The following is a 14,295-nucleotide window of genomic DNA, read 5'->3' as shown; positions in this document are numbered from 1 at the left end:
GCAAATCTTATCACGTATCTCAGATTCTATGAACACCCCTCCCTGCATTATCTCACACACGCATTTTTTTTTTTTTTTTCCCAAACATTCATAAGTGGCTCTTACTAAGTCTCCCTAAAAGTCCCAATCTCTGAATGCATATCTAAATTAATGAGATTTAAGGGAGTCTGGGTATGGACAGTATTATGTGTGTCCCCCGTGTGCATACTCAGCCTTGTGAACAATAATAAGTCTCTAAAAACTCACTGTGGAAACATTAAACTGTCACCTGACGTAGCTGTCTGTGTACAAAGTCCTTACACCCACTAACATGCACACGCACACGCACATACACACACATACACACACAAATGTAATATAAAGTGCAACAAAAATCTGTGAAATGCAATTACCTTTTGCACTTTTTTTTTTGCAAAGAACTTTGTGTGGTATGAACCTCAGATGTTATGCATTTACTGTAGAGCTGGGTGATTCATCGAAACGTCAAGTTTGTCTTTTCGATTTTTATCCAAGAAAAACGATCAAAGTGCAATGGAAAGGGGCTGAAAAGGCACAAATTCTTCCCAACCTGCACAAAATAAGGTATATTTATAGATAAATTCTTCTTATCTGTGTGTGCGTCATCCATGCACAGCACCACAGTGACTCTAAGAGGCCAACGCACGCGCTCAGCAGAAACACTTTGGTAGTTGCTGTTATTTTATTATTTTGCGTTTTTCACTATTTTTCATATTGTTCTTTTATGTTATGGATTTATTTAGGCATTTAATTTTCTTTATCCTCAAAATTCAAGGATACAAAAATCCAAGGACTTGTTTTGGTATACTGATTAAAATTTCCACACAAAATACAATACACAAAGTCCCAGGTTAGCTCAATAAGTCCAGGTACAACATTAACATGGGTAGAACAATAACATGAAATAAAATAATGATGAGAATGAGATAAAGGAGATAAAGGTGTGGATGTAGCACAGTGCAAAGTGCATTATTGTTTCCAATCTCAATCAAAATAATCTCCATATTAATTTCCATCATTTCCATAATGGTGTCAAAATGATGTCAAGTTGACATTTGTTTTTGTAGTAGTTATATGGTGCACGCCATAAACGTTTGTATGTAATGATGTACCTGCGCTTGGCATTTTATTGTAGCCATTTTAGAGATCTTTATTTCTTTGCTTTATAATTTCTTGAAATCATTTGTTGACTGTTGACTTTTTTTTTTTTTGCTGCAGAGGGGAGCCTTTGATTGGATCCACCGTGTGTCTGAGGAGAAAGGGAAATAACATCAGGCGTCTCGAGTAGGAAGGTGAAAAATAACCTGTCATCACATTTTCCCCCCTTCTTCGCTTGCCCTCCTTCAGTCTCTCTTTTGTGGTCGTCCTCACTCTCACCTTCAGCACCTCTTCCCTCACTTTGCTCTTCTTCCCACTTCTCAAAAGCTCATAGCTTGTCAGTTTCATCCCCTTCCACTCACCTGACAATGCTCGGACTCTCGCTGTCTTTATGACGAAATCTACACAGAAGTATCGCTTGAGCAAAAATCCACCATGAGAATGTCAAGATGATATAATGTGCAATTCGAATATTTCTACAATGGTACGTTATATTACATTTATTGAGTTGACAAGGGTTAGGCTAGGGAGGGAATGTGGAGGGCAGCATGAGGGAAAACAAGCCAACTTCATACAAGAAGCCTGGAGCCAAGATTCAAACCTTGAACCTCAGAATTGGATCAAGTCGGTATGGAAGGACTCGAAAGATCTGACCTTAACCTCCTCCAACATATATGCACTATATCGCTGGAGTACGCTATGTACATATTTTGAGCATGAGCGGAAGTTGGCATACTAGAAAAAAAACAATGGCAACACAAAGAGAACATAACCTCCACACAGGAAGGCTAGAGATGAAATTCAAACCCTCCTTCACGATAGACAACATACAAGCTACAAATACCAAGAATACAAAATTAATCTTTCCTAAAATGTATTTCCTGTCATCTGTATTTTCAAGACACTGTGTTAGATTTTTTTTCCCCCTAAAAAAGACATTTTACAAAGCAGTGTGATAAACAATAAAGAACTGGGATTGAAGCCAGAGGGGTTCTTATTTCGCTTAGCAGCCTGTGCATCTGTTAGCATGGCAGGTGGCAAGCGGAGGACAGGTGGACCTTGTGATTCTGAGCGAGGGTGGTCAATGAAAGACAAATCATTCCTGCAATCCTAAGAAATATGAAGCCATAGAAAATTGCTGTGATAAAGGCTGATCACATTATATGCCAAATGGATTTCTTCAAGATTGGGTGAGAACACGACCCACCATACTGCAGAAAACACATGTCGCACGCCGACCTTTGCACCGTGACTAAATCATCCATTGGGCGGCCAGTAAGATCCCAAGTTCCAATTTTAGTGCTCCGTTATGTATCTGTGAGATTTGTTTTTTTTCCGAGAAGTGTGAATTATGAAATAGCACCGCAAAGAGAGAAGCTATTCCAATGCATTTGGATGGGAGGTGTGAAGTGGGCAGTCAGTGAAGTCATTGTTGTGTTCACAGGTGGAAGCCAGACATGTTGGAGGACATTTGGTGTGCAGAATACACCACGACAAAAAATATGTCACTGTGACCAAAAGATGCCCTGCTGAAAGCTCGTTCACTTGATAAGAGGTGCTTTCGTATCCAACCGAATCTGAATGAATTTATTGTTGATGAATTAATCTCAGTGCGACAGTGTGTGTGTGTATGTGTACACAAGGAGAGTGAGGTGATTTCATATGTGCTGCCTTTTTTTTTTTATGTTTGCTTTCACCTGTGTGCAAATATCAGGAGAGTGTGAGGTGCCATGTTGACTCAGTGGATCGATGTTTGACCTCCCAGGAAAAGAAAAAGGCCAATCCTGTACTGTAATAACAGTGGTAGAGGGTGTACACATGAAGAATAGATGCTAATGTAAAATATCCAAAGTGTCACATTTGGCTTGATGGAACTCACTTTGCGGCTTGTTTTGTACAGTACATGGATTTTTTTTTTCCCAGCAGCTGTGGAAAAAAAGTTAAATAAAAGTGTTCAAGGATGTCAGAAGAAAGATTAAAAGAAGCGATATAGAAAGCAGCTAAGAGCTAAGAAGAGGACGTGCGGTGAAAAGATGAGCTATTTAAAACACAGCCGAGAGAGACGGACCAAGAGAGGGAGAGAGGACACATTCAGCCAGCACTTACGTACGGGTCACACTGTTAATGGAAAAGATGGAGTGATGGGTGGATGGAAAGGAAATGTGATGAGTGAAAGAGGAAATGGGTCAGGGGGAGTGAAAAGAATTGAGAGATGACTCCCAAAAATCAGTGCCGGGGAAAGAAGCAGGTGGCAAAAGGGTTAAAAGGAAAATGATGTTTACATTTGCTCCAACAAGAATCAATTAGTTCTGAAAATATCGGATTGAAATTTTGAAAGGCAACTTGCCGTGTACACACGAAGCCACATCTCATGACGCAAAATTATTTTTCCAAATATTTCCTGATACCTTTCATCGACCAACAGCAGTCGGACATGATTGTGTAAGAAAGAATACATTTGCGACAGCGCACATCATCACCTCACTTCTTTCCTGAATTTATCATGGACATGTTTTTGGAAAACACTATTGGCTTTGCAAAACAAAATGATCACTCTGGGCTCTTGAGCGTCCTCTCCTCTCCTCTCCTCTCCTCTCTCTCTCCCCCTCTGCCGCACACAGATGCTGTGACGCAGTGGCCGGCTGACAGCTGCGTACAGAAGCACACTCCTGCACCTGTCCGCTCACATTACAAAGCCGATTATTCGCCGTGCTCGGCATACCCATCGTGAATTTGTAATACATTTAGAGTCCGTGCACCCTCTTGTCACACTGATCTATTTTTAACGCTACAGGAGTGTGGAAGTGGAGACCCACTGTGCAATATTCAACAGATGTACCACTCTGAGAAGAATCCTGACACCTTATTGGCTGTGTGAACTGCTGCTTTATAGAGTTTGATTGAATTGTCATCTTATAATATTGCCAAAGGTCATTCTGTTGGCGTTTTGGTTTTCTGCAGAGGAAAATCAATGTGTTGTCTGCTGCACTTCTTCTGACTTTTTCCTTTAGACCCCCCACCCCCTCCCATTTCTTACTTTCCTTCATTCTTTAATCCGGCCTCTGTGTTTGTGCTTCTTTCTCCACACTGAGAAGGTGAGCTTTCTGCTCGCTCTGTGTGTGCACGTATGCACTGTTGGTGGTGCAGGCTTTTGTGAGAATGGGGGTGTGCGCATAAAGGTCAAAGCTGACAGCCTTTTAGCAGGGCTGCCAACAGCACGTCGGAGGAAAACACATGAGTTGTCCGATGGAGAAAAGTGTGCGGAGACAGACAAAGTCCAAGGTCTCATATATTGTACGGTGGATGGTGAAAAGAACTTTATACACTCCTGTTACAAAAGCTGAACTTTATACAAATCCATACTCAGTATGTTCATTAAGAGAGTGATATTATTTAAAAGCGGGTGATCGTTAGTTAGAAACTGTTGCCATGTTTGTGTGGTGACAAATGAACCTCTTTCGTAAGCTGATTAATTACCAGTCGCGCAAAGCTGTCACAATTGCTGTCAGACTGCATGTGGGCTTAGTAATTTTGCATAAAAATACACTGAAATAAAGTTTCTACTTTGTCCAATGAAATCAAGTATATACATGTAAAAACTTCAGGCCCTATATGATGGGGATATTGTTTTGAATTGTATAATTTGGTCACCGGTGTTCGCGGCTAATGCCTAGAAGCAAACTGCTAACAGCGAGTGCTCGGTTTAGGCTCGCAACAGCCATTAGACTACTTTTCAAAAGGCAATTTAAAATTTCAAAATGAATCTGGATTTATTCTGATACAAATGCAATTTTTACTGATCTAACCAGGCTTACTCAAATGTGGTCCCGGAAGACATGTCAGTAGTTCTGATTTCATGTCTTCTTTCCTTCAGTGTTTCTCAGTTATTTGAGAAGAACTACCATAACAAACATGGCGAAACCCTGATATTGATTAATCTTACCTACTAATCTTTGTAGACATGAAAAGTAAAATTCTGCTGAGCTCATTTTGAATGGAAGAAAAAAAATCAATTATCTTAGAAATAAAACCAATTAGTCATTCACTCTAGTCATAATCACTGTTTAACCAAACAAAAATCCAACTATTTGATCATTTAATAAAAAAAAATAGTCAACTGGATGAGTAAAATATTCAATAACTGCAGCCCCAGCATTATTTGGTCGAAACAAGTGGTTAGCTAACTCATACTCTGCTTGTTGGTTTACGTAGCCAGCGAACATATTTTCTTTTCATGCCACAGTTGTATTTGAGAGAACACATTTGCGTAGTGAGAAAACGTTGATTCTTCCACCCTCCTGTCACGTAACTCATTGGTCAATCACATGCGTGGTGACAGTTACCATGACAACTGCTCACGTGATCCTAGAGCCCACACAGGTGTGCATCTGTGCATGTCAGCACAAAAGAAGACCCTGAGGTGTGACCTCGTGCATTAACACATCTTACGGTACACAGTGTTCTATCAGCAAGGTGTGGGAGAAAAAAAATCAACGTTTCCTTTCTAAGATCATGGCCGCCCAACCAAGCCCACACACCCACACACAATACGATCCATCATAACCCTGCTGCAGACCGAACAATCCATACTGATCTTATTAGGAATGACTTTGTAAACCAATTCAAAAGCTCATGGCAGGCTATGACTACTGTCAGATGGCTCACAATTCATGATTGTCGTCCCAAGAGCATACACATGCATAAAAAGCAAAAATAATTGAAGCGTCGGTGACACCTCTTTTTGTCGTACCACACGAAAACATGCCTCTTATACTGTTACGCCTAGTTTTGTGTCTTTGCAATTTTGCCAATGACATTAGGAATTTTACAAACTCACACTCCATGTCCAAAAGTAAGATCTTACTCAAGTCGGCGTATTTTGTTTATGTATTAGTTCGAAACGTGTTTAATTTTTTAACCTTTGCCGGTGAACGATGAACAATTGCGAATTTTCAGAAGGCAGCGAATGTTGCATTCACGTCACTGTTCGTGCAAGGTCGCAAATGTTCGTAAAATGTTCGCAAAATGTTCGCAAACCGTTTTTATTATTTTTCTCGTCGCAAGATTCTGGGTTCAAATCTGTGAAAAAAAGGTGGAATGTAACAGCGTGTGCAGATAAGCATGTTTATACCGTCATTGTTTACTTTGTCAATTAGTACGAAGCTGAGACTCACTGATGTTATTAGCCGGCGATCAATTCGTCGTGCCTCTCAATTGATCTTCGACACACACACAAGCACGCACACACATTTGACAAGGGGCTGAGGAGATTATGAGCAAAGGGCTGAAGAAAAACAGAGCAACAGAGATGTAAGGAAAGATGGATGGGAGACAGGAGGATAGTGAGTTTTGTCTCAACCTTTGTGTTTGCCTCAGCATTGATCTCTGTCTCACCTCAACACTAAGGTCAGCCCACACACACGCACACACACACATATTTGCTGAGGCCCTGGCTTTGACCGGCTGACTGGTCAAATTAAACCTAGATCGCTGCAAGGCTCCAGGGAAACACGCACACACACACACGCACACTCACAAATGCGCGCACACACAGACACACACACTTATAAGTCAGTCACAGCCCATGAGGATTTCCTGCAGAGATTTGAGACGATTAGAGTTTAACACATCAAGACGGAACATGAGGATGTGACACTTAAACCGCATCACTGTTCTGTATTTTTTTTTCATACAAAGCACAAAGAACAGTGTGTGTGTGTGTGTGTGTGTGTGTGTGTGTGTGTGTGTGTGTGTGTGTGTGTGTGTGTGTGTGTGTGCGTGTGCGTGTGCGTGTGCGTGTGCGTGTGCGTGTGCGTGTGCGAGAGAGAGAGAGAGAGAGACAGACAGAGAGAGAGAGAGAGAGAGAGAGAGAGAGAGACAGACAGAGAGTGAGCGAGTGCAAGGTGTCTCATTGTAGTTCTGCTGTGTAAGCACCTCAGACAGACAGCGTTGTTGTTGTGTATCCACAGAGGAAATAAAATAACAGCCCACGTCTTTTCAACCCACTGACAGCTAACTCTCGCTCCTTCACCCCCCCCCCCCCCATATTGTCTCTTCATCTTCTTTTTTTGCTCTGTTAATTTTTCTTCTTTCACACCTTTGGATTTATCCAACCTCATGTTATATCTGTGCAATTAGTGTGACATTTGTTCACCTTTTCTGTTTCTGAAATGAAATACAATACTACTGCTACTACTACTTTAGTTCGTATGTTGAAATATGTACAGAGGAGCCAAACCCAACCCCTACCCCTAAACTCTAACCTTAACTACGACGAAAGCCCAAAACACTATCCCTGACCTTACCTTAACCAAGCCTAACCCTAACTAAAACACCAACCCTTAAACTTTAACCCTAACCCCAACCACAACCAAGCCTATCTTCTGCTAAAACACTAACCCTATTTTTTTCTCCCTATTTTTTTGGGGGGTCTCAGTATTTGAGGATAGCCCCAACACTTGAAATACAATGCTCCCATCTACTGGGCATTTGTCAAAATGCTACCAATTTGTTCTCCCTTCCCATCTGCTCTCATAAAAGAAAAAATAATGTAATTGTATATTTGGAATCATCTCCCCAGTCACTTTTTTTTATCGTAGATAATGGTTGGTTTATACAGTAATTTGGATGGTGTTACAAGCGATGGATCCTATCCCAGCTGATTTTGGGAATTACTGTAGGAGACGTACTTGCTTGTTTTTATACTAGTGTATTTGTCAGGTGGAAGAAAAAAAAAATCATGTAAACAACAATAGACGAACAGCCATCCACAAAATTCACAAAAATACTCTGCTCTTACCCTGACCCTGACCCTGACCCTTACCCTAACCCTGCTCTCAGCAGCCAATGACAAAAACGACATGAAGGAAGCAAAAAAACATTAAGTACGATCAGAATTTAAATGAGCCTAGGTAGGCCATGATAGTGTGTCTTAAACTGAATGCATGCGCACGATAGATCAACATCAGTAGATCAACACAAACAACATTATCACGGTACATTTAGTATTCACTCATATGATAAATTCAAATCTATTGAAGAAGGCTGCCTTAAAAAAGTTGTGTTCATGTGATACAACGTTTGAACAAACGTTTAAGCTGCTTATAATTGGATTTCTCACTTCTAGGTCTATTTGGAGGTGAATATCTATATTTCCGCACCTCAACAATAAATCACACAAGTAACTTTAAGAACCATTTAAAAATTGGAACACAGAGACAGACCCCTGAGGCACTCAAAGACTGTGAACACCCCCCCTGATCGTTAATCAGCATCACAGTAGGAAACTCACACTCTTGATAAAATGACAAAATCATTGTGTAGTCTTCTATTCCATTTGGTTTAATACAGTACGTTTGGTATAAACTGCTTGAAATGAACTATGTGTGCATCACAATAGTCCAGTTAAACTTTGCCTGACCTGGTTATGACTTTGCACAAGGTAAGCAGAGCTGCACTGAGTTTTGTTGGCAGCACAGATTTATCATTATATACATATGTATCATATATAATATAGTATATAATGTTGTAGGAAGCACTGGTTAGCATGATTGCTTCACAGTTCAAAGGTTGTGGTTTCGATTCCATCGTCTACCTGTTTTCACACTTAAATTGTATCCTCAGTTTCTTAATGCAATGTGAGTTGCAATATTAAACTCACCCTGGCAAATACATGCGATGTGACGAAAATTAGCGCATCGAATGGAAACTTTAATAACAAGCAGCATGAGTTGATCGCCGCATGGTGCTCATCAGCATCGAGTGAGATCCAACATGTCCCATCCATACATAGAGAGTGTCTTGTTAACCGGATGTGAAGGTGCAAACACCAAAAGCAATGTGGGAATGACTAAGTAGCTCTCACGGTGAGATCTATGATAAGGTGTGACAGACAGGCGCTGTCACCATGTTTGTGTGGTTACAAACGAAGCTCGAGCTGTTTTACAAGATGATTAATTAACTGTCACAAAGCTTCCACAACTGCTGCCAGCCTGCATATCGGCTTAGTATGATTTTGCACAAAAAAATGCACTAAAATAAACGCTCTTGACTGTCCAATGAAAGTATAGAAAACCCTCAGCCCCTAAATGGATGGGATATTGTTTAGAAAATAATCCTTTCTTTTCATCAGGCGCCTTATTTGTTCCCCTCCTCCTCTGTTTAGGTCTTCCTCCACCCCTTCGCATCATCCACAGGGGAGGCTGCTGCTGCTGCAACAGCTGTGCCCCAACAGGGGTCTTTTTCTGGAGAGCCCAGTGAAGGCTTAGTGAAGTAGCCCAAAAAGTTCTGTGGTTGACAAACGCTGCACAACAAGGCGACCTTGTGATGTGAAACTACTTCACTGAGGATGGCAGAATGTGATGACATTCATCACGAAGCAGATCACACATCTTTTAAATGTTTGAAAACTTATTTTTTCCTCATGACAGGTCTTCAATCTGGCACTAGAGGGCGGTAGAGACATATTAATTGTAGTTTAAGTTGCCATGAAGAGGAACTCTGAAAAGGTATGAATCTAAAAATAAATGTTTTTCTCATGCAAAAGTTTCTTCTCTAGCTTTCAACCCTATATGTTCTATGTATCTATGCATTAGACGCAAGGCGCTTTATTAAATAACAGAATTCGTCACTTTCCTGCCCAATACTTCATTTTAATATTTGCATTGCTTCCTAAGCAACCACAGAGCACTTGAACATCTAGAATAGTTTAGTTCTTTATTCAAATAGAAGAGCAGATAAAAACATTAAGGCAGACAAGCAGAGAGCGGTAAACTGCAGAATGTAAAATGAGAGTCGAACTCCACATGGCTTGATTTGTTAATAAGAAAATAGAAAATTATAAAGCCAGAGAAAAACAAACAAACACAACATGAGAAATTGCACGTGTACGCTTTTGACAGAAATGTGGTGTAAACGTGTGTGCATGCTGTATCAGTGCCCCTTGACCTTAAGGGAGAATAAAGTGCAGTCATTGTTGACCCTTTGAATACGGGGTGACACTCAACATGTGTTCAAAGTGTCAAGCAGTTGTAGTTGTAGTCGAGCTTGTTGGAGCTAACTGAGGAGCATGTGTAAGCAATTTAATCCGAAAATAGACTTCATGTAAACGGATGCGCAATTGCGAATGTCACGTGTGTATTTGGGATTTTAATTGTGCAACAGCGAATGCAGCTTAAAACATTATTTAAAAAAAAAAGACCTGGAAGGTTAGGGACATATCATAAAACAAGGATATATACGCATACAAGTGGACCTCAACACATTAGAATATTGTGCAAAATTATTTTGTTTCAACAGTTCAATTGAAATGACTGATTGATACATAAATTAAATAGAATTTCTAAATTAGGCTACTCACGTCCCCAAATTCACCAATGATAAATTTCAATATTGCATGAGAACAAATTGTTTTGAATAAGACACTTTGGTAGTGGTGAGATGAATAAATCCAGTTTTAGTTTCTGCATTCAACTACATAAAATAAATTTACTTTATAAAATATAAGTCATGATATTCTTATTTATTAAAATACAACTCAACAACCAGTAATAAAAGTGTTATATAGTGTATATATGAGTAACGGCAACCCATCAAAAGTAAACACCTTACTCCAAATAAATGTCCAATGTAACATAAATGAACATATATGAAGGACATAATGAATAAATGCATTAACTGTGATTAATACTGCAGGTTAGAGTCGATACATTTATATATACATTTTCACTTAGGACCATACTATACTCCTTTTCTAACATTATATTCACTTTCAAGACTTGGAAATAAGACGGCTAATAAGAAGGCTAAAGATTTGTATCATCTTGTGTGTCAATACAGTTAAGAGTCATTATTCATTCTTATTCAATGATACATATGAGTGTGCGTTAGGCAGCATGGCTTAACCCCTGGAGAGCCCATCCTCCAGATGCCCCCAACACCAGCACTGATAGGCAAAATTGGCCTCCAAATACACAAGCTGATTGGTTGTTCCCACATCAACCGATGTCTTTTCTTTTTTGCACAAAGATTGCTCTACTATACAATTTTACACATACAGAAATTGTTTTCTTGCAAATGGTTTCTAGCAAATGTGAGAAAAGCACTGAAACATCAGTAGAACGTACAGGGTGTGTGTGTTTTCCTTTTAATATGTCACCTCCTTGTCTGCTATGTCTACATGGTGCTTCCGATCAGTCCTCAGTCGGTCTTCTTGGCCCAAGCCAGGTCATCAGATCGAGGCTTTTGACCGGTCAGTCGCTCGATCAGATACTCCATGTGCCTCCAGAACCCCAACTGGTCGAGGGCATAGTTACACCAGCCTGGGTCACAACATCACACCAAAGGTATATGAGAAGAAAATAATCATATATAAAATTACAAGACAGCATTTTTTTTTTTTGACAGAGCTTAACTTTATTAGGGTTGTGGGTGAACTGCTGCCAATCTCAAGCAAGTAGGCAAGGTCCTGCACGCAAAGGCCAAGCGCTCCCTCGTAATGGCTTGTGTGTAACCATCCATTTTCCACCGGGAATGTCCTCCTCTCTTTTCCCCTCCAGACAAGCTGAGATCATCTTTCATTTCACAGTGCTTCACCTCTCATTAGTGACCTTAATGTCCATCCAGTGTTGTGTCCTCATCAGTCCTCACTCGCAACCTCAGTTTCTCACTCCCTCCTCACACACAAAAACACATTGCTGTGTTTCTACATTTCAAAAGCAGAGACGAGGTGCTTATGTCAGTAAATTTCTAGAGAAGAGGAGAGTTCATTTATTTCAATCAATCAATTTCAAAAAGAATAATTTCCTGGAGGTCAATTCCTCCTTTTGTGTACACACCGGCGAGAAAAAAACAAACCACGGGATATATGGGCATCGCCACCACTCGTGATGTTTACATGATATATGATAAGGCTGCGGGGATGCGTGCGGATTCTGCGCGCAAGTGCTTGTACGTCGCGTCCCTTCAGCGACCCACCCTCAGCTAGTAAGACCGCCTTTCGTCAACACGCGCCCCCCCCCCGAATCCCTACTCCCTCACCCTCCACTCTTTCTCCCTCTGCCTGTGAAGTCCTATTTGTTAGAACAGACAGCAGGTTAGCATTAAATATACATGGGGATTGTCAGCCAGTGGCAAACACAAAGGCAGCTATGCAAGCCCCAGTGGAATCTGAGCCTGGCCCAGACTGCTATGCTGAGGGAGACTAAGGTGGTGGTGTTGGGGGGGGGGGGGGGGGTGTCACTGTCCCCTGTGGGTGGACTGCCACCAAGCCACAACGGCACACACAGAGACAGACCCACACAGGTTAGAAAGCGTGAAGAGGTCACAAAAACTAGCTTGCACACAGATGCTCAAGTATGCATATGCAGGCCAGTGCATGCATCTACAAACACACACTTTTCCCAGTGACGCCCCCCCTTGGGTCACTCACGCACATCTGGCGCCCACTGGGGCGCCACGGTGACGTACAAGCTCCCCCCCTGCCGCTTTGCCTCTCCCTCTCACCCACATAGCACGAATAATACTGAGCGAAGCCCAGCGTCTCTCAAGAGACAGATGCAGGCACACAATATTTTTTGGTGGCGTTATTTCAAAGCCAGCGCCATTTTGTCAGACTTTTGTGAGGTCAATGTGCCGTTAAGGGTTTCAATTAAAGCTCTATAAAATGGCCACCCACCAGAAACACATAACTTGACCTTTATATTTTTTCACACTGGGATGAACATTCATTTATCTAATTTGGACAACACACTTTTATTTTTAATGGTAGATGGTCCTTTCTCCAATTTGTAAAGCAAATATTCCAATATTGCTTACCAGACAAGATTTTAACAGCCATACGAAAAAATGAGTGTGATCGTGAGACGTTGCACTTTTCGTAAATACACAATCTGAATAATTGCAGGTTTAGATAACATTTTTGGCCAGTGTTGGGATTGAAAGAGGAGGTCCTCGGATCATGATGGTACCAATATTTGGAGGTCAATGGCTCAAAATGAACTAGTTAATGCCATATTCACATTTTTGTCATTTGATTGTTTCATGTTGATGTTAATTAAATGTTTCTGTGAGCAATATAATATAAACATTTAATGTCTTTATGACAGTACTATTGCATTATGTAATCCAATATAATGTACCCAATTAAATACAAAATCAGATAAAATAGGAACAGAAATTTGTTCTAAAATAAGGGCAAAAGTTCAACACATAACAAATGGAGGTGAAGCAAGTACAACTTTGTCCTTACAACTAAACTGTTATCCTTATGAATTAAGTTTACGCTGCTAAAATAGCTTCAATTTGCACTTAAAGTATCTTAAAGCAAGCTTACCTGTAGTGATACAGTAGTACGTCTCGTGCGGTGAGACATGGTGGATGCGGTGGTGTTTCCGTGGCAACACCACATGCCAGTCCTGCAGCAGCGTGACCCAACGCGGGAGCCCGAAGTAGGAGTGATTCCATTTGTGAATCTGGTTGGTCAACGTGACGAAGACAGCCAGGGCGAAAACGTAGCAGTCCCAAGGATAGGACGCCGCCAAGGCCTCTGAAATGTGACGTGAAAGCGATGGCGCAAAAAGATGAAGAACTTTTTCTTTTTTAGTTTTAAGTGTTGTGATGAGGGCCCGCACAAAGGCGTAGCACTCCCACAGAGAGAACGCTGGCGGGAGCCTTCGTCGAGATGAAGGGATCGAAGGAGGGGGTGAGGAATGCGGGAGACAAGAAGACGTGGCGGCAAGGGAGAGATGAGCAGAGGACAAGTGTAGCACATGACACACTTGATGACGACGTACATTGAAAACATTGACCACTAAAGATGACTGAGGATGGCAACACACAAAACATGCTGCGTTCTGTTTTTGGGTTGAATTTTCTGTTTGTACAGTTAATTCATATTTGGATAAAGTGACCTCTCAACAAAGTTCGTTCTTCATCCAAAGGTCTGTTTTGTCCAACCTTGTCTTCCACTTGTCTTTCTGACTCTTAGCAGTCTTTTCACTTGGTCTACGTGTCCCATCAGCTCAAGAGCACAAATGTCAGCTGGATATGTCACCTCACCTTCTCGCCTGTCCTTCGTCTTTGTCTGGTAACCGCTTGCCACCGTGAGGAGGTTGACACGATACGTTCAGGTGTCACCTCACCGCTACATGACGGTCGTACCCTCCCGCTCACCCTGACCCC

At 41.2% G+C, this 14,295-nt stretch overlaps 1 protein-coding gene across 1 annotated transcript in view; it reads right to left on the bottom strand.

The window, feature by feature from the left end:
- Positions 1-14,295, bottom strand: part of peds1a (plasmanylethanolamine desaturase 1a) — a 28,134-nt gene that overhangs the window by 2,968 nt on the left and 10,871 nt on the right. The window contains exons 5-6 of the mRNA XM_085914760.1: positions 13,448-13,660; positions 11,273-11,435 (exon numbers count right to left, since the gene is read on the bottom strand). Of these exons, the coding sequence (XP_085770886.1) occupies positions 11,314-11,435; positions 13,448-13,660 (335 nt within the window). The 3' untranslated portion in view covers positions 11,273-11,313. The remainder of the gene's footprint in view (positions 1-11,272; positions 11,436-13,447; positions 13,661-14,295) is intronic.

Source organism: Syngnathus leptorhynchus, chromosome 6 (genome assembly GCF_054491065.1).
Source record: "Syngnathus leptorhynchus isolate UIUO chromosome 6, UIUO_Slep, whole genome shotgun sequence".
Taxonomy (NCBI): Eukaryota; Metazoa; Chordata; class Actinopteri; order Syngnathiformes; family Syngnathidae; genus Syngnathus; species Syngnathus leptorhynchus.
This window is presented reverse-complemented; position numbering and strand designations above follow the sequence as displayed.